Consider the following 23,250-nt stretch of genomic DNA (forward strand, 5'->3'; position numbering starts at 1 on the left):
AGGGCCTGGCTGCCTGGGCAAGATGAGCAAGTACATGAAAAAGAAGCTCAAAAAAAGCTATCAAATGGCTGGTGACCCTGAGCAACTCAATGCCCAGTTCTAGGCTTCAGACAAGGGGTCGCAGAGTGGAATCCTTTCAGGATCCTTTGAATCTTCTAGAAGGAACATCCTAGAGTAATCACGACCCCCAGTGAACACACATATCGCTGTCTGACACTGATATTTTGTTCTCGAGCCTTGCAGAAAGGGCTCGGACACGCTCTCTCTGCAGGCCACAGCCAAATGTCCAGCAGAGACCAAAGAGCCTTTCTGTGCCTCAGGGAATTCAAAGGCAGCATTTCACAGGAGGAAGCCCTTTAGAAGTGCCCAACCTGGGGTCTGTTTTGGAACCTCCTCTGAGACCCCCACCTCGGGCGGAGGGTCCTCTTCAGGGGGCAGCTCACCTTGGTGCAGGGGGGCATAGTGACGTTTAAGTGGCAGAGAATGTGCTGGGTGTCCTCATACTTCATCGCCTTGCGCAGAAATGACAAGGACCCTCCTGGTTCTCGACTGCTATCCCTCACCTAAATTCAACCGCACACACAAAAAAAGGAGATTCAGGAGCCATTCTATAGGCCACCAGGATGGCTGAGAGATTTGTACTTCCCAAACTTTCTAGACCCAGGCAAGAAGTCAGCACCTTTACGGGAATAGCCAAACGGTTCTCCCTAAATGACTGGAAGTGGAAACTCCGCTGCTGGGCAGCTTTTTTGACAGGTACCAGGTTCCCGGAGACTTCTGCAAACAGTGACATTCCTTCCAAAACCTGTAGGAGGGGAAAAGTGAATACAGCCAGTCAGGTAGGAATGCCCAGACATCCTGTCCTACTTCTCGGCTTTGGTCTTTCCTTCCCCGCACCACACTCTTACGGCATGAGGCACAGTGGGTGTGCTCTGAGAAATCCCACTGTTTGCCTTGGAAAAGGTTTTATTTCCCAGGTTATGCTTCCTCACTGAAAAGGATTTTATAATAAGCAGGAGCCTTCACATATCCCTGCGTAGTTGATCGGGACTGCTGTCAGAGTACTCTAAACTCCACCCGGATATCATAATATGGCATCTGAAAAATACTTGTTTTCACACCTGTCCAAAAATGTTTAGTTTATGAGAAGTGCTAGAAGAGCCACGTGATATTTTAATCTCCTCCTGAATATAAGGATCCCTACTGTGTATGTAATGCTTTCAACTAAGAAGTTATAGTGAACCCATTTGACAGTTGAGGAAACTGAGGCCCAAACCGAATAAATGCTTTGCCTACTTAGTGCAGGGCTCCAGAGCCCTTTCTTCTAGGCCCTCAGTCCCCCCACAAAGGCTCAGCACAGACTATGAGGCCGGACTGTTGGTCCTGGCTTATTACATGTCTAACAGGAGTGAGTGTCCTGCGATAGTCAATAACAGGTTCCAGTCTCGTCCCTGTTCCTCACTCCTCACATCATTTGTCCAGGCCTCTCCCCTGCATCCTCCTCCTGGCACTACCAAAATCCTGGCATAGCGGTCAAGGTGTGGGCTCTGGGGTCACAGTACTCGGACCTTAGTTATGTACCTTGAGGCAGGTTATTTAGTTATGTAACTTTGAGCAGGTTATTTAACACCTCTCAGCCTCAGTTTCCTCATCTGTAAATTGAGGATAATAAAAGTACATACAGTTACGAGGATCAGGTGAGATTATGCTAGTCAAGCACTTTTAATAGCACCTGGTACAGAAAAACTTTAATAAACGTGAGCTCTTTTCATCACAAATCACTGGGCTCACAGTGGTGTTCCTCATCTTTGGTGAAACTTCTCTTGGATGCCTTTCAAGATGGGGATCAAAGAGATACAGCCTAGGACCTTCTCCCATGCCCCACTGGGAGGGGTTCCTGACTGCTCTGGGTCACAGCGTCCTAGAGAGAACAGCCCTGTCAAGAGCCTTGTCCTAGCCCCAGGAGCTTTGTCTCACTGTGGAAAGTGAGGAAGTCCCACAGGTGCCCTGTAAGGAAGGGATCCAGGCACTGTACCTCTATGTCCCTGCTCCGGGCCACCTCAACGAAGTTCTCGTGCTGCTCCAGAGTCTTGTCCACTTTATCGTCTGTCATGCAGTAGCAGCGCAGCCGCCCTTCTCGGGGGTCATTCATTTTGGCAAAAATGACAAATTTGGCCATGTAGGGCACCGCGGTAAGCTCCTTATACAGCAGAGTGGCGAAGTTCACAGCCTCGGCAGTCCGAGGACAGTCTGACAGCCAAAACCTGAAAAGAGAAGACTAATTATAAGCACATTCCTAAATGCCCAAGGGACAGCTTCATCTCCAACCTATAACCATGTGAAGGCCACCCTAACATTCCTGGGGGGCACAGCAGGGCTTGTATGTGGAGAGGGGCAAAGGTGCATGCTCGGATTCAAGCCTGAGATGGGCAGGTCAGGGCATGAGGATGGCTACCGGCAGGGGCAGCACCGAGCCCTCAGTGCAGGGCCCTGAGGCCCCCTGGGCCGGGCTGGGATGCGTCTCACCTGGCAGAGACATTGGTGGTGAAGGTGGCACACTCATTGGCGTACACGAGCTTGGTTGTTCCTGTTATATCTTCCCACTGGGCTTGTTCTGTTCCTCCTGCAACAGAAGCAGAAATGGGCTGGGGGACAGTCTTCAGAACGTGGCCACAGAGCTTGCCAAAAGACTAAGGGCCAAGTGGACAAGGGCAGAGGCGGCACATCTGGATGCAGCCCTGAGCACACCTGTCCTCCCACACTCTCCTCCTCCTCCCGGCAACCTGCAGCACCTCTCCTCTGGGGGTCACAGGGCTTTCCACGGAGGGCATGGACTTTACTTTCTCCTATTTCCCCCTGGTGTGGCCAGAAGGATGGCTAAAGACAGGACAGAGAAAAGGGGGCGTCTCTCACCAATGACACTGCAGAGCAGGCGCAGGCTGGTGGTGTCTCCCTCCCCACTGTCCCGTGGGTTGTCCGTCCAGGAAGGAGGGAGCGGGATCCGAAGTCCGATGGGGCGGTGGAACTTCCGGCGCCGTGGCTCCACGGTGACAATGGGGCTGAACGTGGCCTGGTTGCCCAGGAGTTTGGTAACTAGCTCATCTGGTACAGGTTGAGCCTGCAAAATACCACAGAGGGGACACTCAGCCCCAGAACAACAGTGGGGCTCGGGACAATGGGGCCGAATGTGGCCTGATTGCAGCACCATCCCCGAGGGGAGTGCAGGCTGTCTACACAGAGCGCAAAGACTCCCGGGGGGGGGGGGTGCGGAGGGGGGGAGGCGGGCTTCTTCCCACCGCTACTCCTGACCCCTGGCCTGGTGTCACTGCTTAGCTCTCCTTTCTGAGCACTTGCTGCCCCTCATCCCTAGATGGTGCCATCTTTGCTCAGCATTAGGTAACCCTCCAGGAAGCCATGTGGAATCGATCCTCTCCTGCCTCATGACTTAATGTGTTATCTGGGGCCTTCCACAACCCACCCTTGCTTTTGAGCTTCACGGTCAAATCTCTGATTGACATTTTCAGGCATTGGACACAAGCATGGGGGGATTTCCTGGCGACAAGGGCCATCGTCCTGATGGCTTGAACTCCTTCCACCTTCCATGAACTCAGTGGTAGTGGTGGGGGGGTGGGGGGGGGTGTGCCACGGTTGGTGAGGAGGAGGGTTGCGTCACCTGAAGAGCCAGCTTCACTCTCTTGGTGACAGCATTTTCTGGGAACGTCGCCTGCACCAGGGGGACCAGCTTGCTCTTCAGAGAGCCCCCTTCAGGGCCGATGGTGTCGTAGTCCTGGCAGAGCCGTGACATGATCACAAAGTACAAGGGGAAGTCCGTGGTGATGATGCGGCAGACCCTCTTCTTCTCCAGCTCCTCCAGACTCCCTAGCTCTGGAATCACATGGCATGGCACCGCCACCTGGTCATGCTGAGCACAGGCTCAGCCACCACTGTGTCCCAGAGCCCCCTCAACCCCAGCTCCCCGGGGCATGCCCCCTCCCCAGCACCTGGCAGGGGGCTGAGCTGCCCGGAGGGAGAAATCTCCAGGTCCAAAAGGTCAGGCAGAGGGAGATACAGATGGCAGGCAGGGGCCTGGTGGCCACTCAGATGCCCTAGGACCTGAGAACTAGACCATCCCTAGTCTCTCACGGTTCCCCAAACTCCAGGCGGCCTCAACAGCCCACCCAAAAGCAAAACTTCAAATCCCACCTTCTGGAAGGAGGGCACCTGCTCTGGGGTCCCTGGGGCTCCACTACCTTCGTCCATCCCATTGAGGATCTGATCCAGGTAGCTTTCTCCATAGCGGTTCTTGTGTTCCTTCCACACGGAGCCGTTTTCACTCCGCAGCACCACGAGCTCACGGTCCCCACGGCCATGGGAGGCAAAGTGGGGGATCTCCACAATCACAGGGCTAAGGGGACAGAGCAGATGGTGGCAGGTGTGTGGATTTGGCGTGCATGCCTTGCAGGCAGGTGGCCAGGGGCAAAGGGAGGGAAGAGCAGGCCAGAAAGGGCAGTCTGTTCCTCCCTGGAGGGGTAAAGGGGGGTCCTGCAGCCACAGTGGAAGCTCAACCTGTGGGCAGGTCCCAACAGTAGAACAGACCTGCCTCAGGCTCCTGAGTCACTGTGGCCCCTGTCACTCACCACCAGGTCTCTATCTCACTCCACAGGGCTGAGACTCAGCCAAATAACCCTGCTCTTGGACCGATCCTGAGAACCAGCCTGATGTCTCCAGACAGGGGAACAAAACTCTCTGAACCTCAGCTTCCTCCCCTATCAATCAGCAGTAATGACACAGCCTTTGGAAGGGGGCTTTGAAGAGTACATTTAAAATGGAAAATCAGCGTGAAAGCCTTCTGCAGGCTGCTTTACAAGTGATGGATGAAAGCTCATAGGTGGGCGCAGGCAGTGGAGGGAGATGCGAAGGCAGGGTGGGGTCTCTTGGGTAAGACCTGCGCCAATGTTATAGCCGGGGTGCCTGAAGAATAACACAGCTCCAAGCAGAAGCCCAGCTGCCTCAGACACGGTGAAGAACGGGCCTCCGAAGTCCATTGATCTTGCTGTCCTTGGGGACAATGCTGCAAAGCTGTCTTCTAATAAAACTGTTTCAGAGCTGAAATAATTAAACCCTTGGGGGCCTCCAAAGTAGCCCTGTCTTTTCCACCCCTTCTCTAGTGTTGTACAAGATTTGAGAGTATTAAGCTCCACCTGGACTATGAACTCCTTCGTGTATTAATGAAAAAAACCCTGAAAAGGGGAATGAGAATTCTGGGTTCCAGTCTCGTCAGGGCAGTAGAGAAATGAGGTGAGGCGGGCTCCAAGGCTCACCTCTCCCTCTGTCCTGTGGCTGCATGGTTCTGGGTGGTTGCTGCTGAGGCGGCAGCAAGGGACCGGCAGGGCATGGACAGCTGAGGGACAAGTTGCGCACGTGCACCCAGAGAAAGAGGACTCTCACCTCAAGAACTGGGCCCCCGTGGGCCCCAGTGCAATGATCCTGCTGGCCAGGCCCTCCTCCTCGGCCAGCGGGGGCGGCGTGCCCAGCTTCTGCGGCTTGACCAGGCGGCAGGTGATGCGAGTGGGTGCCGCACACGTCCGAGGCGGGATCACCACCCGCAGGCCGTTGTGACGGCTCCCCCTCATAGAGCCTCCCCTGGCGTCCACCATGAAGCTCACCAGAAACCTAGGGCACAGACGGATCTATGTTGGGCTTCTATGTGTTCTCTTTGAGACAGGGAGAGTGGAGTCCAGAATCCCTCTCCTGGGGGTCACTCACCCTGTATGGACGGGGCTGGCCACTGGGCTGATGTTATCTGAAGTCTCCGTGGCCGGGCTACTGGGGATGAGCGAATCTTCATCATACTCTTTAAATGCCTGAGAAGGAGAGAAAGGTCAACCGTACTATTACCTCTCAGGCCACAAGTGTCTCAGGCCAGCTGATGCCGTGCCAGGCTGGGGAGGCTCGTGCGCACCTCCTCACCAGAAACCACACGGACCACTGGAGGAAACACACGCTCCACTGATCCTCTCGAGACAAGGCATTCCCGGAGTCTAAAAGGAAGCACGGGCTTCTTCCTGCCATTAATGGCTGCTCCTCGGCTCAAGACCCTGGACTAGAGTTTAGGAACCGATAGAGCAAGTCCTCACTCCAGTCTGGCTTTGGTCTCACATCCTACGCCACTGCCGACGGACCCACCCTGTTCTCCAGCTACACCCCAACTTGAGACCTCTGTTCTAGGAGGCTTGGCTTTTCACACTGGAGTTGGCAACTGACCCTGAGCCATCACTTAAGCTTTGGGTGAGCCACTTGCCCTGTAGGCGTCTGAGGTACATAAGGGGCACGGAACAGATCCTGCCCTTGGCGTGTTTCCCTTGTCCTCCTCTGCAAATGGGACGGTCCCCTTGCCTCACAGTAGTGTTACAGCCATGAGGACACGGGGCTGCCTCACACAGGGCTGTGTACATCTCAAGGACTCATGAAAGCTGCCAGGGGCTGGATCCGGCCGTGATCCCCTTCGGGCGTTTTCTCGGCTGTGCTCTAGCTCACGCCTTCCCACTGGTGCAGATGCCCCTGCCCCTCCTTCGCCGGTCCAACTCTGTTCACTTTTCACGTCTTGCCTCCTCGATGAATCTTTCCTGTTGACTCTAATCTGGATAAACTCACACCACACAGTCGAGCACTCCGATATTTACTACTCCTGCACCCTGTGCTAACTGGTTTCACGTATCTGAGTCTATTCTTGTCTGTTGGACCATCAGCTCCTAGGAGGCAGGTATGGATCTCATAGCCTGCATGGAGCCCTATACAGGGCACATAGTAGGACTTCAGTAAATACCTGCTGACTTGAGCTTATGACTTAAGAGAGGAGTTGAAGAGAATGGGTTGGTCAAGGAACAGCAGGACGCAGGTCCACGTGGCTGCTTTCTCATCCCTGTCTTTGGCAGCATTCAGGGAGTATGCCCAGCAGTACCAGGCTTATATCTGACCATGTCGTTCAAATGCCACCCAGTGAGTGACACCAACATCCATCCTATGATATACCCGGCATGGAGTGCTGGCTGGCCAGCCTCAGAGCCGACGTATCCCTGCATGCCATCTGGGTCCGGGCTATGGCTGCCGAGTTGGGACACACACCCCTTCAAGTGGCAGAGGAAGGGACCAGCCTTCGCTGGGACACAGACATGCATGGCTCGGTTATCAGGCCTCAGGCCGTCATTTTTAACCTCCAAACACCACACTGCTTTCTTTTTTATCCTAGAAAACCCCCTTGCCCTGGGAAAAAAAGTGCTAAATGACATAAAATTCAACTAAGGAGGAATTAAATTGTTTTAAATCATCCCATCCTTTTTGAGGACAAATTCAGTGGCATCAGGAAAGCCACAAAATAAGGTACTATAATGAGTAACAGCCCACGCTGGGAACACTCTCTCTGACATTCCCTTTCTATCCGTATTGATATTTTAAGCTCCCAAGAATCCTTTGAGGAAGGTGGGGCAGGGACTGCTCCCTCTTTAACTGTACGTGAAAGAAAGGGAGTGCGGAGCACCTGACTTGCCCGCAGCTTCACGGTAGGTGCAGGTTGCGGTCCCAGGCTCCCTCTCCATGCACTGTAACCCAATGCCCTCACGGGTGCAGAAAGCATGTGGCCGTGAGAGCATGGACTGTGAAACTGAAACTTCAGCGTCATTCCCAGTCTCACTCATGACTGGACCAGCGTAACGATGTTTCAAAAGCGCCGAGCTCACAGAGATGCTTCTCAGTCATATCTGGGATAATGAGAACACTGGCAGCCCAGGGGCTACAAAGAACACGTGGAATCACAGGTGTGCAAGGCCTGGTAAATGCTACGAGCTTTTCAACTTTTAGTTCCTATCGTACGGCAGGTCATCTCAAAGCAATTATTGTCCCAGGGTTCATGCTCTCGGTAGAGAGGAAAATAAGAGAAATGATGCTTCTTACTTGTTCCAGCTCTTCTGATCTGACCACCACTGTCTCAGGTGTGACACACGGAATCCTCGGGATGGCTGGAGATTCCACTCTGTGTTCCAAGAATCAAAGAGATGATCCTTCTAAGTATCCCCATCTTCCATGAGAGGCCCACGTGAAACACCTCTGTACTCCTATAATAACTTACCCAATCCGCCTCATTTACTGCAGCCCGAACCCCCACTCACACATGCAATAATACAACTTAATCCTCACATGCTGACCAGCCTCTTCCCTTCACCTCAAAGCCTCTCCCCAGGGCCTCTGTCCTTCACGATCTTGCTGAAGGACGTGCCTCCTCCACAAATCTCCCCCTGCACGCGTCACCCCGGTTCTTAGTTTTAGAGCCCTTGCTGCTAGAATCCTCACTCTGGCCTTAACACCTTATTCTGCATTGCTATATGACCTCTTGATGTGTGTTTCGATTCTACCAAATAAATCTGTAGGTTCTTTAGGATCGGGAGCTGAGCCTTGAATGTCTTTCTAACTGATGTTTGTTAAATACTAGTTGATTACATATTCTCGTCATTTCACTTCCTGCTTGTTTCACTGCCCTGCTTTGTATAAGCCATGGCACTAAGTGTCCCATGTCTGTCTTTTCTGAAGACACCGAGGGCTCAGTGTTTCTACACAGTTGCCACTTTTAGATTTAGTCGCAAAATACCCCTGTGTGCTAATGTACCCACTGCAGAATAGCATCACAGAGAGGAATGAGAAATGTGTTCCAGGCAGATACAGACCCTCTGTGGGTACCCCCTAATGAGGGGTTTGAGTTTAGCTTGGCAACAGCTTCTCATGTAAATTTTCCTCAGTGGCTTTTTCTGGCGAGAAGCTGAGAGTGCATGAGAGGGAGAGGGGGTGTGAATGAGGGAAGGGAGAAAGCCGGGAGGCAGGGATACCGGAAGAGAAGGGGAGACACTACTGGACAGCATGCTGTAAGGGAGGCCTCCATGCCTCTGCTCAGCAGCCAAGGTACAGAGCTAGTTTCTCCCAAGGTGCTGGACCCACGGTCCAGCCGATGAACATTCCGTCCCTGTCATTGGCACACCCAGGCCCTGGTCTTCCTGTGTCTTTTCCTTGCTCTAGAATGCTTCTACTCTGAGTTCCAGGGCTGGGCCTCGGCCATTCACGGGAGCACGTCTTACACTTGGTCTAGCTTCGGCACAAAATCCAGCAGCTCTTTCTCTTCTACATCCCTGGAATCCTTCTCAGCCTTGGAGCCAACAAGTTCTTCCCCTGAAACCACACAAGTTTAAGTGAGTGACATGATGGAGATTTCCTCTTTCTCTTTAAAAAGTGCTTTGCCTGGTCCTCCTCTCAATGTCGAGGAGTAGGGAAAGGTCTCTGACGCTCGGAGGGGATCACTAGCAACGTCTTCGACTCGTCCTATTCGTCTAGCCCTGATATACAGAGCAGGGCAGCCAGCTCCTGACATCTTAGTCTGTACCAGACTTTGTAGAAGAAAAAAAAACAGGAAAGAACCTTCTCTGCTTGGCAAGTTCTACTTCCAAACAGCCCTTGTAGCGTGTGTGTTGACACCAAAAAAAGCACTGTTTCTATTCTTTTCAACACACACACCACAGAAGAATAAACTACAATGGAACTGAACCTGTTCATTCTGAAGGGCTGTAGGGTTTTTTTTGTAATATGGCAGCTGGAACCTCTTTATTTCCTAAGCCCATTACCAAGAGGTTCAAACTATGTTTGCAACCCAGACTGCCTCTTTGTTTCTCCCTCCTTGCGAAACCGGAGTTGGAGTCCTTGACCTCGCAGTGTCATCCACTGTCACTTAGCACTGAGTGTCCTGGCTTTGTGATCTGGAGCTGACAGAATGGAATAACAACGGCTCATGCAGTTATGATCACAAACACAGTGGCATGAGCACAGACACAGAGATGGACAGGCGGGAGCTACCCGCCAGGACATGGATCTTATGAGTGTGAATTTTCTGTTTCAGTCAAGCTCCTGCCTCTGTACTGTTGTTAGCCGTCAGAGGAGGGTGCAAAGCAGGAATGGATTAGTGAGAGCTTGGGTTGCTTAGGGTGAAATGCACTCGTGAGAAAGGACCACAGGGAACAGAAAGTGTTTCATACCCATTATAGTTATATGAGCAGTTCCTGGAAAGCAAAGAAGAGCCAAGTTTAAGAAAGGACAGGATTGAAGTCAGTCAAGTGAGAGGCATATTACCAAAGAGGATACAAGGAGAACTTTAATCATCCTGTTGACAAAGTTATTAAACTAAAGGCCAGGGAAATAACCCAGTCTAACTACGCCATTTACATCCTGAGAGTTCCCTTCAAACTTAAGTGAGGAGATAGGCTCATATGGGGCAGGAAAAATACTACAAGCACTCTGTGATTCACAGAAATTTAAATTGTAGCAGTTTCATAATAATAGATATATCCCCAAACTTACTGGCCCATTATGTGGTCAGAAAAGTAGCTTATTAAAAGGACTACATACAGATTTAAAATAAACAGCTTGTTATTCATTTCAAGAACAAGGAGAGCATCAGGCCAAATTTATGACATTTCTTTATAGCTCTGAGAAGTGTTCCAAGTGGAATCATATTTTTATGCATAATATATGAACACACATATATTTTATAAAACTTCATTGGATTTTGTATTTTAACCTCCAAGATGTAGGTTTTCCTTCTCCTAAAATTACATTAAAGGAGTCTTTTTGATAACAAATGACATCTTTTAAAAGCAGTTCTCTGGCTTCAAAACAGACCCGCAGAACTTGGGCGTGCTATAAGGACCCTTGAGTACAATATGGCGGCTGGCAGGAAGCACTCAGGGAGTGCTCAGAGCCCCACGTGTCCCTTGATTTATCCAGACTCTCGTTAAATCCCAGATTTTACCTTCATCTTCGGAGACATCCGGGATCTCATCTACTGCCTCAGGGAAACTCATCCAGTGCTTGTCACTGACCAACTAAAATGAGAAAAAGCAGAGAATTCAACCCAAATAGAGCAGTGGGCCCTTTCACCGACCCAGCAGAAACCTGGTCAAGACCGTGGAGACAAGAAGGAGGTGGGAAAGAAGATTTAAACCCCCAAATGAAGAAAATCAGAGCTAAGAGGCTCTCAGCCTGGAAGCTGATATCTGACAGGAACCATGGGGATGGTATGAAAGGAAATGCTGGCTTCCCATTGCTTGCCTCAATCCCATTTGCTACTCCCCCGTAAGTCTGGTCAGACCCCCAAATTCTCCTGCCACTAGGTGGCAGTATAATTCCTTCTGATGGAGGAGACCAAACCTCCTCCCACCCTTCACCCCAACTCCAGGCCCTTTGCAGGGGCTCTTTCTCTTAGTTGTCCTAGAACCCCAGAAGAGCTCGACTTCTGAGAGCGACCCGAAGGAGTACCCTCTCTGTCAGGCTGTGTGTGTTCGGGGGTGAGGATGCGGGGGAGAAGCAGACATACCGCAATACTAGGTTCATCAGTGACAACCTTGAGCACGTCTGTTACAGAAATGTAACCCAAGTGCTTGGCTATTGCCAGAGGTGTGGCTCCATCCTGGGAAAAATCACAGAAAGAGGGTGAGATCAGACAAGGAAACGGAGTCTGGGAGAAAAGCCCGCCCACTTTACACAGACCAAGCTCACATTCTAAATGTTCAGAAAGGTCTTAAGTGGACAGACTGCATCTTGGAGCCCAGAGCAAGGACCCTGCAGGTGTCCTTGTTAGACATGTTAGACATGTGACGGAGTATCGGAGAGAGAAAGGCAGTGATACTTTAAATCTGTAGCCCTGAGTGTGGGCGCCTTGAAATGATAGCATCGAAATCTCGCCTGGACCAGTGAAGAATAGCCAAGAGGGAATCAACTGGGAAGGAATGGGTTAGGAGGGCACCCAATGTGATTTTAGTTACATGCAGCTACAGGGCAATGCTGTTCACTGCTCTCATTGCCAGTTCTTTGGGTGTCCGTAACTGAGCACTAAAACAGTTAAAGTGATCCAGATATATCAACGAACTCCTTTCAGGCCAGTTAGATATCACGAATCACCAGAAATAGAAGAGGGACATGTTTTCTGCTCTGATTTTAAGAGAAAGAGCGAAGTGAAAATAAATTGATATTGACGCTTTTTATTTTAAATTCTCTAGTTCCAGGATGTGCCAGGACCCCATACAGATTCAGCTCCATCCACAGTTATAATTTTAGAAACCACATCTACAACCAAAGGTCTGCACACTTTCTGAGCTAGAAGCAGCCATGGTGATAATCTAGTGAAACCTGCTAACGACAGCCCTGAGGTCCTGAAACATCATGAACCACCCAAGACATTTGGTTTTGTTCATTTGTACCATACCGAAAGCAGCTCCACATGTCGTAGAAACAATTTCAACAGCATTTAAACAAAAATAAAATGAGGAGAGTAATTGGTACTTGAAAGGATAACCTTCAGCTCACCAGAAAGAGAAACGAATCACAGTGCCCTATGGCCAGCAGGACCCAGGCAGCCGCCACTTTACAGTCCTGCATCCTGCCCAGGCCCCAGGTGTGCAATGAGGGTCAACTGAGGCTCAGTGCTTAAGGACATCACAGGACTGTCCACAAAAGCAGTTTTCTGCAATTAAGAAATGGGCGGGTACTCACCGAGCTGACCTCGTTTGGGGAAGCACTGTTTTTGAGAAGCAGTGTCACGATGTCTGTGTGTCCTTGTTGGGCAGCCTGGTACAAGGGGCTGTATCCTAGCTATAAAACAAGGTAGGCATTTTGGCGGGATTAGCTAGCTCTGATATAAACAAATAACTGCCCACATACTACAGAGACTATTTATCTTCTACATCCAACATAAAAAGTGCATTTTCTCTATTTCCTCTTCCAGGGCCAAAGCTTAAAATTGTGGCATAGCCCCAGTGTGCCCAGTCATTCTGACTGCATCCCGATTTGGCACTTAAGAAATGTCAGTATAGGAGTCAAGCCTCAGGCGTCCCTGTACCTTAGTCTTGGCATTGACGTTTGCCTGGTGCTGAAGCAGAAACTTCACCAGCTTGATATTTCCATAATGACTGGCCATATGAAGGGGAGTATAACCCATCTGAAAAGCAAGAAAGGAGAATGGGTGACCAGCAGGGCTTCTGGGTACACCAAGAGCCACCGTGAGTTATGCATTAATGAAACGGCTCATTAAAAGAGAGGATGGATGGGGAAACCCTTCAGAAGGTTGACAGCTGCTCTGAGGTATAAGTTGTACTGCTGTGGCCAGATACTTTTGGCTTGGAAAGACACGGGGCTCAGTATCAGACAAGTGAAGTTTGAGATGCCTAGGAGAGAGCCACATGGAGATGCAGAGTAGGCAGCTGGAAAACTGACCCTGAGCCCTGTGAAGAACTTTAGGCATAAAGACTTAGAGATGAGGGAGGTCAGCTAGCATCAGTGTAGAGAGAAAAAGTGGGGCCACACTTGGAGGGAGATCAGAAAAGAAGACTGTGAGGAAGCAGCCAAGAGATAGAGGAAAACCAGGAGATTCGTGTTGCAGAAGCCAAGAGAGTTCTTCCAAGGAAGGAGCAGCCATCAGGCCCTTTGCTGGGAAGTGGGTTCAGATGAGGACAGATGGGGGTATGGAGATCACTTGCTGACTTGACAAGAGCAGACTTGATTACACTTTCGACTAGAAAGGTAAAAGCCCACTGTAAAAACCCCCAAAAGGCTATCTTAATTACTGAGTGGCAGCGTATGGAATTTATAGGAACTGGTTATTGCTTGAAATGAGTCGACCTTAGGTTTTTTTTGTATTTGTGTTTTGGCTGCAAAGGAGCTAATTTTCAAGGAATCTCTTCTGCTGAATATTTTGGTGCTCCCTCTAGAGGCCGACAAACCAAAGCCCTCTGAACCATTTGATCACCCCCAAGTTCTAACCCACAGTACAGGATCTCTTAGGGCAGGATCCAAAAAGACTAAACTGAGCCCACAAAAGAAGCCTCAACAGTCCAGAGCATTCTTGGTTTTCAAGCAGATTCCTGTTGAAGCTGCAGACGGTTGGCGGTAAAACAGTTTCTAGATCTTTTTCAGTGATATTTCAACACGACGTTGTTGACAAGCGCTCCTGTGGAACCCCCGAACGGGCTGGGGCTGGAAGGGGTGTCACTTTGCTCCTTCCTTTTAATGCGGCTGTCTTATGGTAAAAAGGAATGAAATGTCACTTCTTTCATGAAGGTTCCTTCAAAAGGAAACACTCTCATCCCCTTGCGCCGTGGTTCTCCAGTGCCTCTTGCATACCTGATATCACAGTCACTTGTCCGTTCCAGCCTCTGGCAGTCGCCTCCATGCAAATACCCACTTGGTTATCCTCAGCCCCTTCACAGAGCTCCTCGCTCACAGAGAGGTTCAAAGAAAGCCTAATTGAATTTAACCAAATGCTGGAATAAAAGCGGCTGAATTTTTGACTGAATCCTGGGATGCCTGACATTTTGACATTTCTGCCCGTGTAAGACAGGACTTGGAAACATGATTAAATAGTCTTCTCAGTTTCTTACTTACTAGAGACTCAAAGATCTAGCAAAATTCAAAATTACCAACTGGAAAGTGAGGTAATTAGGATTGGTGTCTTCAAACTCCACTGTCATCCCTAGGAAGTGCCAGGGAAGAATGTGCCACTGGAATGTGTTTCAGAGCCCCGTGGAGGAGCCAATTCTGAAGCGTGAGGGAGGGAGGCACCGGGCAGGACCCACAGCACACACAGGGAGGGAGGGAGGGAGGGAGGGAGGGAGGGAGGGAGGGGAAGCCCACGAGGACGGAACTGCGGCTGCTGGCCTTACCCGTGTGGTGGCATCCACCGTGACGCCGTGTTTGATCAGCACGTCTGCCACTGGAAAGTGGCCTTCTTGTGCTGCCAGATGAAGAGGAGTGAGTCCACTCTGGAAAGAAAAAGAAGTTCATCATCTTGTAGCCAGTGAAGAGGTCCAGACCACAGTGAAAGAGCACTGATTTCAGGGAGCTGAACCTAGCTCTGCAGCCACCGACCAGCTATTTGACCTTGGACAAAGCTCTTCCAGCTCCTTTTCTTCCATACCCTTATCTGAAAAATGAGGTGGTTAAACTAAGTCAGAGGTCAGCAACGTTTTCTATTAATATGTTAGGCTCCTGTTTCTGTTGCAACCACTCAGCTCTGGAAGTTATAGTGAGAAAGCAGCTCCAGCCAATATGTAAACAAATGGGGGCACGGTTGTGTTCCGAGAAAACTGCATTTGCACAAACAAGTGGTGGGCAGGATTTGGCCCAAAGGCCACAGTTCGTTGACCTCTGAACTAGATGAACTTAAGGGTACTTTCCAATGATAACATTCCCTACGTCCAAGATTCAAGATGAACTTCAGAGCCCTGGTTTCCTTATCTAGAAAGTAGTGATTATCCCTGACTGATCTCAAGGGCAAAGCAAGGATCATTTGAGAAAACACGTATGAAAACGTGTCGAAAGGCACCATGTGTCGTTTCAATGTAGCGTGTGATTAGATCACAGCCAGCGCTGCGCTGTAAAAAGGATGATCTTGCTGGGACTAAAAACACCATATTCTTGGAGTTCTCATCTCAGCTTTCTCATGAGGATAGTAATGCACCAGAAATGTTGTTTGATATGTGCACACACCCACCAGATGTTAGAAAAGTCTTCTCTCCTCTGTCCCCAACCTCGGTTCACTTCACTAACTGTGAGACGAAGAAAGCTGCAATTCCTCTGCACTCAGAGGCAGTGGCCAGGCCTGTCCTTTCCCCCAGGGACTCTGCTTTCCCTCCTCTACCTTCTGCACTTTCTGCCAGGCTGACCACAGGCCCATGAGCAGTGTCCCTGCCCAGATGAAGCCTAAGCAGGCAGGCCATCTCCCTCAAGCCTGTGGGGCTGGCTGAAGTGCAAACGGGCCACAATTAGCAATCCCTCGGTCATCCTAAGCCTCTGACTGTCTTGCCTCGTTCTTGGGATAACACGATTATCTGCCCCATGAGGACTGGGAGCGGATGTGTGAGGATGGCTCCAGAGAATCACTATCACCCTTAAGGCAGATCTTGCTTTAAATGGCACAAGGAAGAAACCAAGAATCCCATCCAATACAATGGTCCTACCATAGCACTTCTCTCCTGGGAGTCACCTGTCCAAAAGCATATAAAAAGAGGTAATGGAGCTATAGGTTTTAAGAAATCTTGTTACCCTTAAAATGCTTGTCTTTCTGAAAATATATTATGTTCATTTATTATCTAAAGAACCAGCTCTTCATATTATATGATTCCATTCATATGAAATGTCCAAAATAGACAAATTCATAGTGACAGAAAATAAATTAGTGGTTGCCAGGGACTAGGGGGTTAAGGGGAAATGGGAAGTGGCCATTCATGGGTATGAGGTTTCCTTTTGGGGTGACGAACATGTTCTGAAATTAGATAGTGGTATAGTTGCCCAATTCTAAAATATACGAAAAACCACTGAAAAGTACAATTCAAAAGGGTGATTTTAATGGTATGTAAATAATATTTCAATAAAACTATTTTTTAAAAAAAGAGTGATTCTCAATCTTTCTTGGGCCATACATTCCTTTGAGAAGCTGATGAAAACTGTGAAGACTTCACCCAGAAAAATTCTCACATGCCTATCTTCCCAAAATGTTGTGCGCAATCTTGGAAGGCTTCAGACTCATATGTTAACAGTCCATAGATTGAGAACTCCTAGTTTGATATACAGGACGGCACTTTAAAAAAATGACTTCCCCACAGAATTAGTACCAACTTACTTAATACATTCCTGAATGTAACACTGGCCTATATTTGAGAAAGTATACTATGGATTTTAATATTGGCCTTTTTGCAGATTCTTGAGTTAATCTATTTCGAAAGAATAAGCAAAGGTTTTGGCATCAGATAGGCTCAGGGTCATACAATCTTGGGAATAAGTAGCTTCTCTGAATCTGCTTTTTCATTTATCAAACTAAGATAAAATCTACACAGGGCTGTTGTGAGGATCACACACACACACACACACGCATGCGTGCGCGCACACGCGCAACACACACACCATCTAACTAAGAACCTGGGCACACAGTGGGTGCTCAATATGCAGACATAATATCTAGTTAGCTAACACTAAGGCATTACTGAGACCCAGGGCCAATCCAAAGGTGCCATGTTTACCTTGTTCCCCAGGTTACCATTGGCTTGTCTGGAGAGCAGCAGAGCCACCATCTCTGCATGTCCCTCCTGGGCAGCCAGGTGAAGAGGTGTCATGCCTTGCGCTGACTCTGCATTAGCTGACGCCCCATACTGCAGCAGACTGCGGGCCACCTCCATCTGGTTCCGCTTGGCAGCTATATGCAAAGGGGTGCAGCCATTCTGAAACAGAAGAATGGTTACAGGAATGCTTAGTTGTCAATGTAAGTGCTCACCTAAAATTTTAAATCCTCTGAAGGATGGCTAGGCCTGGTTCTTGGCCTGCTGGACACCCACTGAGCAGGGCTGGTGTTACCCAGGGCAGCTTAAGTAAACAAACAAACCGTATCTGTGTGATTTGGAGAGCCCACCCTTGCCCCTGCCCAAGCCAGCAAAGGTCCTATACCTTTTCTCACCATCTGTTTTCTGTTATCACACTCTGACAAACTGCTGTGCAGGAAATGCTGCCACCAATAGATGCTAGGATACAATTAGGCCTATAGCACAACTATAGAGCTAGATAAGTAAGAAAATAAGTTTCCCACTTCCTTCTTCCTGTATTAAGAACCAACCCTCCAACATTTCCTAAAGGAAAAGGAACAAAGCCCTTCTTCTTTCCCAGTGCAATTGGGCCAAGTGTCCCCCTAGGCTTGCCAGCTTTAGGCAGGTGGGATAAGAGGACATGCACCTGGTGAGGGACTTGAGGATGAGAAGTCAGTCCTTGCTTCACTCCAACTAGCCATGCAATGGGGGTAAGATATTCAGCAACCGCTAGACTTTGTTTTGTACTTTTTAAGCCACTAAAAATGGACAATAACACCTACTTGGTTCTTAAAGTTGTTGAACAGATCAAATACAATAATGTGAAGGTGCCTTCCAAAATTAAGGTTTACTTTGTAAACCTTTGTATAGTTTGCAGTGCACTGGTTTACAAGATGTTTTAAGTCCACAGTGAGATGAAGGAGCTGGCCTCAGAGTAAATCAGCTATGTCGCTACACACTGTTATTCATCTGGCTTTTCTTTTTCTTTTATTTTTGGTAGGAAGAATTTTTCAATGAAGGAAGCAGTCCATGGGTTTATATTCTGTAGCAAGCTCCTTATCCCACTGCAGACAGGTAACAGCAATTTTGGTCATCACTGTTAGGAAACACTCTCACCTACATTACCCCTTTTGAGCTTCACTGCAGCCATGAACAGCAAATAAGGCAGGCATTTTTATTATTACTCCACTTTGTGGATAAAGAAGCCAATTCTCTGAGAGGCTAAGTGCCTCATTTACTGTAACACAGTAAATGAATAACAGATGACCCAAGCCTGGCTGTCTGACTCCAGATCCCAGGTTCTATCAGCCGAAGCAGTGCTTCTCAAACTTCAGTGTGTCTAAAATCACTTGGGATCTTGTTAAAATGTGATGCTGACTCAGAAAACCTAGGAGGCCAAAGGTTTTGCATTTATAACAAGCTCCCATGTAAGGCTGATGCTGCTGGTCCAGGGACCACCCTTTGAATAGTCAGGTCCAGAGCATCTCGGGCTAACGGGGATGCCAGGGCTGTGGACCTCTGAGCAGGACCCAGGGCTTTCTAAGCACATGACCACCCAGCCCCAGAGCAGATGGCATAAGGCATATGGTTCTCCCACATTGGCCAGCATTCTTCTGGCTGCCCCAGAGAACTGAGTCTCCTCTGCCAGCCGTTATCTTACTGGGGGAACCATCCTCTCTGATTTTGCCAGGATCACTGATCAGGAAGAGGAAAGAGAGAAAGGGGGCTGACCAGTATGGTAAAAACCCCAGTTTTATAGCACTGGGGCACAGGGAAAGATCTATCTGCAAAGCAAATTTTATGAGGAAATGAAAATTTGTAATTTACCCAAAGAATTAAATTGAATTTAAAAATCATTCCCTTTAAATAATTATGTAAGTTAATTCATTTGCGTGTTCCTCCTTTTTAATTTGATTAGGTTATGAGTAAACATTAAATCTTCTTTGTAGATTGTGTTCCCAGAACAAGATCAGTATTTTGATTATAACAAAATTAATTAAACAAAATGGTTTTCATACTCTATCAAAACAGAGCAAAGAAAAGAGGTGTGGTCCAGTGGATCGAGCCTGAGACTTGGAGTCATCCCTAAGCAGAGCTCATCCTCTCTAAATGAGCACTGGAGCATGTCTACTTCTCAGTGCAGCTGTTAGGATAAAATGGGAGGAGGCAGCTGAACAAAAACAATAACCGTGAGGACTTCTTTGAATGTCAAAGGACAGTAGTAACTCAAGCAATTTGACGTATATTAATGGAAGTACAATCAGTCGTTCTGGGCCACTTGGGCAGCTGTGGATGTCCACAATGGCAAGGATAGCACCCTGTCCTACCAAAGGGCAAGCTGGCCCTGGAGGTGACGCGGGCTGCCAGACGACCCTGGTTAAGGCCAAGATACAAGAGCAACTGTCCATCTCAGAACAGAAACTGCTCTCTGAGCTTCCCCCAAACTAGGACACAAGGGAATGAATGACCATCTGTAGGTGACAAGGACAAGGAGCAGGGAGGCAAGAGGGTCAAGGAGAGGTTAGGGAGGGCAAGGTGCCAGTGAAAGTCTCTGCTTTCCCGAGGAAATGAGCTCATCCAAAGGCATGTTTCTGGAGAGAGATCTGCTTGAAACAACATTAGCATCAAAATTAGAAAAGGGAGGGTTTGGTTTGGGTGCAGAAAGATTTGCATGTGAAATTCTACAAAATTGCCAGACGACTTGGTAAACTATTTTTTGCCATGGAAACAAAACCCATCTGTACAGCATTTGTGCTGGGATAAAACTCTCTTTAAATACCATGGACCTGGCTCCGATTTCTTTTATATAAGGAGGGGTACGAGGAGGAGGGGAGTCCAGGTTTTTATTTTTAGAGGCAGGAGTAAGTCACATTTAAGCAGGGCCACATGTTCCATCTTCACAATGACGTGGGCTTTGCTACAACAGTGCCAGGGACTGGAGCCCAAGGAGATAGGGGTGTCTGGGAGACACCGTGTCTGCAAAAAAGCGAGGCTGTAAAATTCAGATGAGCATCCATTCTGAGGAGGGAAGACAAGCTGAAGGCCGGAGCTGATTTTCCCCTGACTTGGCTACATCCCCATGAAGTCAGCAGGTGTCAGCTGAAACCACACATCCACCTACCCTGAGGACTGCCTCTGTGGAGGCAGCACTCAGACTCCTGAGCGCTGAGGTTGGCTCTCCCAGAAATTATCCTGTTTCTTCTGAATCTTGGCTGCCCTGTCAGATAGTGAGCTCCCGAGGGCAGGGGGCAGCGACCACCTGTGTCCCTGTACCCAAGCCCTGCTCCCCCTCCCAGCCCCTCCCCTCTGCAGGTGGTCACCAGCCGGTGCCCTTCCCCTCCCAAATGATCTTCTATCGGCTTTACCCCTACACTTTGTATCACCTCCCCCCTCCCCAGTGTGGCCTTACATAAGCAAACCTCGCCAGCTCCTTTTCCTCTAGTTCCCTTAAGACGCAACGCACCTGCTGCTCTGAGCAGCACATTTCAGACTGTGTAAGGCCAGCATGCTGGACATTTGTCTGCAGTGTAATGTACATGGGCGTGCCTTGCTAAAAAACACCATGATCCAAAAGTCTGAACTCATCGGAGAAATAGATTTGGGGGTGACTATTCACATTCCAAATAGGTTCTTTCCTCAAAGGTTCTGACAAGCTCACTCCTGGCCCTGAATATTTCTCAACATGTGGCCATTGTGCTGAATCCGAGGACGAGAATGACCACTCGTGGAGACTCCTGCTCATGCCGACCTTGAACAGCCGGTGGACAACACTCAGCCGACATGCAGAGGTTTGGGGAACACACTCGTGTAAAAAGAATCCACCTCTGTGAAATAACCTATTGCTAAGAAGTGTTACCCACTTCCTGCCCTACTCCTGGTCCCCAAATTATTCTGCAGGTAACATTTGTGAAAGTGAGGTGAGATTTCTGAGGTAAAAATAAAAGCAAAACACAGAAGCCCTTTGGCTGCTTCTGCAAGTGCCCGCCCTGAAGGCACGGCGGGCAACCTGCTCTCCAGGAGCCATGAGACTCTCTGTCTGGTGCTCCTGGTGTGCGGGCCAGGGCAGGCTTACCCAGTCAGAGCTGTGCGGGGAGCCGCCCCGGGGAAGCAGCAGCTTGACGATGTCCAGGTGGTTGTGATGAACGGCCACGTACAGGGGAGTCAAGCCATTCTGCAGGAGGGTGAGACCGACAAAGAGAACAGCCTTCACTCAGCTGATTTTCCATTAGTGATCCCCGTAGCTGTGGGCAGCACCATCCTGAGATCTGTGTCATCTCTTTTATACAGGTAAAACCTGATTGAAATTCATCACAAAACCAATCTTGATCAAAGTCACTAAGGAGTATAACCAGCAGGACCCAGGGCCACCTCCTAATTTCCGAGAGGCCCGATGAGAGCACGATTGGCACATTCACTCAGAATAGGCCACCAGAACTTTCTAGAAAGTCAAGGCCGTTGTCAGAAAAACGAGTCTTCCAAAAGGCCATTCTCTCTAGATGGCTGTCCATTCAAAAGATTGACAAAATAGGTTCAGGCAAGAGATACCATTCTCAATAAGTACAGTTTATCCTTCGCTCTAGCTTCTAATTTGAGAAAGGTAGAGAAGTTCAAGCTCACTTTTCCGGCAGCATTTGGTTGTGCGTTCCGTTCCAGCAGCAGCTCTGCCATCCTAACCTTCCCATACTTGGCCGCTACATGGAGAGGGGTAAATCCTTTCTGAGGAGAAACACAGGCTGTCAGAACCACGCGGAGCCGCGACTACCCTCCACGGAGAAAGGGCCCATGGCAAAGGAGGTGTCTCATCTGAACGGACATGGAGACGCCTATCAAATAAAGGGCACAGAATTTCTGATCCCTCCGAGAGGCCAAGGCCTCAGGAATCAGCAGGCTCCCTCTATCGCCCGCCACCCACACCTCTCACGAGGAGCATAAGACCACTTTGTGTCATGATTTGGCCGCCAGCTAGTTGAGGGCAGGGTTGAGTCTTAATCTTTTCTGTATTCCAGAACCTGTCTGATTTGTCTAGAGCAGGTGCTGAGCAAGTAGCTATTCTGTAATGAACGGATGAAGGCTGGGTGGTTGAATGAGAAACTACAGTTCACCACCTTTCTGGGGCAGGACAATGACACATCGGGCTCACAGATGGCGGCTGGTCCTGTGTGTGCTTGCTCCCCAGCTGCTTACAGCACAAATGAGGCAACACAGAGGAATGACCCTGCCACAACTCGGGCCCAGCAGTGATTAGCCTGCCCTGGTCACTGCTAGAGAACAGGAGGAGGAAGGCTGCACCTTGGTCATGCACGCCTGAGAGGCTTCCTTTTCCAAAAGGGCCAGGGCCGTTTCCACGTGACCCTCTCGGGCCGCAACGTGCAGCGGGGTGTGCCAGGCAGTGGTGGCCAGGTTGGGGTCGGCGTTATTTTCTAGCAGGAGCTTCACCATGCTTGTGTGGCCAGCGCGAGCTGCACAGTGAAGTGGGGTCTGGTCATCCTGGAACCGAAGCAAAAACAAAGAACAGGGAACACTAAATGTACCTAATCCAAAGCTTCCTTTACAACAAAGGAAAACAGAGGTTAAGTGACTTTCGCAAAGTCACAGAGCTAGCAAGATGAAGAGATGAGATTCCAATCACGTCTCTGAGTTACAGAGACCAATATGCTGTCTGTTATTTAATCCTTACAACGACCCTTTGAGTTAGTTGTTATTTCTACTTAGTTGCCAAAGACTCATTCTTACCGTCTGTGAAATGGGAATAACAATGTCGAGCTCCTGGGACTATAGTTAAGACCAAACAGATAGGGTATATAAGACGTTTCACACGGTGTTTGGTATGTGACAGGCACTCAATAAATTGTGGCGACTACTGTCTCCCGAGCCACATCTAAGTGGACACTTGTCTTTCTGTTTGACACTGCTTTGGTTTTCTGCACGCCAGGGTTTGTGAGAGAGTCTAACCTGCTGAAGAGGAAAGATGACCTTTTAATCCCACCCCGCCCCTTTCCGTTTATGCCTGATGCAGAAGGAGTTCCTTGGGTGAAGTCTCCATGTTATTGGGCCCAGCTGGGGGCCTCCCTCACGTGGCCCCAACACAAAC

At 49.2% G+C, this 23,250-nt stretch overlaps 1 protein-coding gene across 8 annotated transcripts in view; it reads right to left on the reverse strand.

Moving 5' to 3' along the window:
• Window positions 1-23,250, reverse strand: part of ANK1 (ankyrin 1) — a 184,605-nt gene that overhangs the window by 32,591 nt on the left and 128,764 nt on the right. For 5 of the 8 annotated variants that reach the window (XM_016127400.2, XM_016127397.2, XM_016127396.2 and 2 more), the window contains exons 14-34: window positions 22,449-22,646; window positions 21,777-21,875; window positions 21,232-21,330; window positions 17,103-17,300; window positions 14,748-14,846; window positions 12,929-13,027; window positions 12,583-12,681; window positions 11,408-11,500; window positions 10,844-10,916; window positions 10,071-10,094; window positions 9,123-9,213; window positions 7,951-8,029; window positions 5,767-5,864; window positions 5,449-5,673; window positions 4,251-4,405; window positions 3,674-3,885; window positions 2,914-3,118; window positions 2,527-2,623; window positions 2,036-2,264; window positions 680-805; window positions 444-563 (exon numbers count right to left, since the gene is read on the reverse strand). In XM_016127400.2, the coding sequence (XP_015982886.1) occupies window positions 444-563; window positions 680-805; window positions 2,036-2,264; window positions 2,527-2,623; window positions 2,914-3,118; window positions 3,674-3,885; window positions 4,251-4,405; window positions 5,449-5,673; window positions 5,767-5,864; window positions 7,951-8,029; window positions 9,123-9,213; window positions 10,071-10,094; window positions 10,844-10,916; window positions 11,408-11,500; window positions 12,583-12,681; window positions 12,929-13,027; window positions 14,748-14,846; window positions 17,103-17,300; window positions 21,232-21,330; window positions 21,777-21,875; window positions 22,449-22,646 (2,718 nt within the window). The remainder of the gene's footprint in view (window positions 1-443; window positions 564-679; window positions 806-2,035; window positions 2,265-2,526; window positions 2,624-2,913; window positions 3,119-3,673; window positions 3,886-4,250; window positions 4,406-5,448; window positions 5,674-5,766; window positions 5,865-7,950; window positions 8,030-9,122; window positions 9,214-10,070; window positions 10,095-10,843; window positions 10,917-11,407; window positions 11,501-12,582; window positions 12,682-12,928; window positions 13,028-14,747; window positions 14,847-17,102; window positions 17,301-21,231; window positions 21,331-21,776; window positions 21,876-22,448; window positions 22,647-23,250) is intronic. The other 3 variants (XM_016127403.2, XM_016127399.2, XM_016127398.2) reach the window with 1 other exon arrangement.

The sequence above is a fragment of the Rousettus aegyptiacus genome, unplaced genomic scaffold (assembly GCF_014176215.1).
Source record: "Rousettus aegyptiacus isolate mRouAeg1 unplaced genomic scaffold, mRouAeg1.p scaffold_m13_p_11, whole genome shotgun sequence".
NCBI lineage: Eukaryota > Metazoa > Chordata > Mammalia > Chiroptera > Pteropodidae > Rousettus > Rousettus aegyptiacus.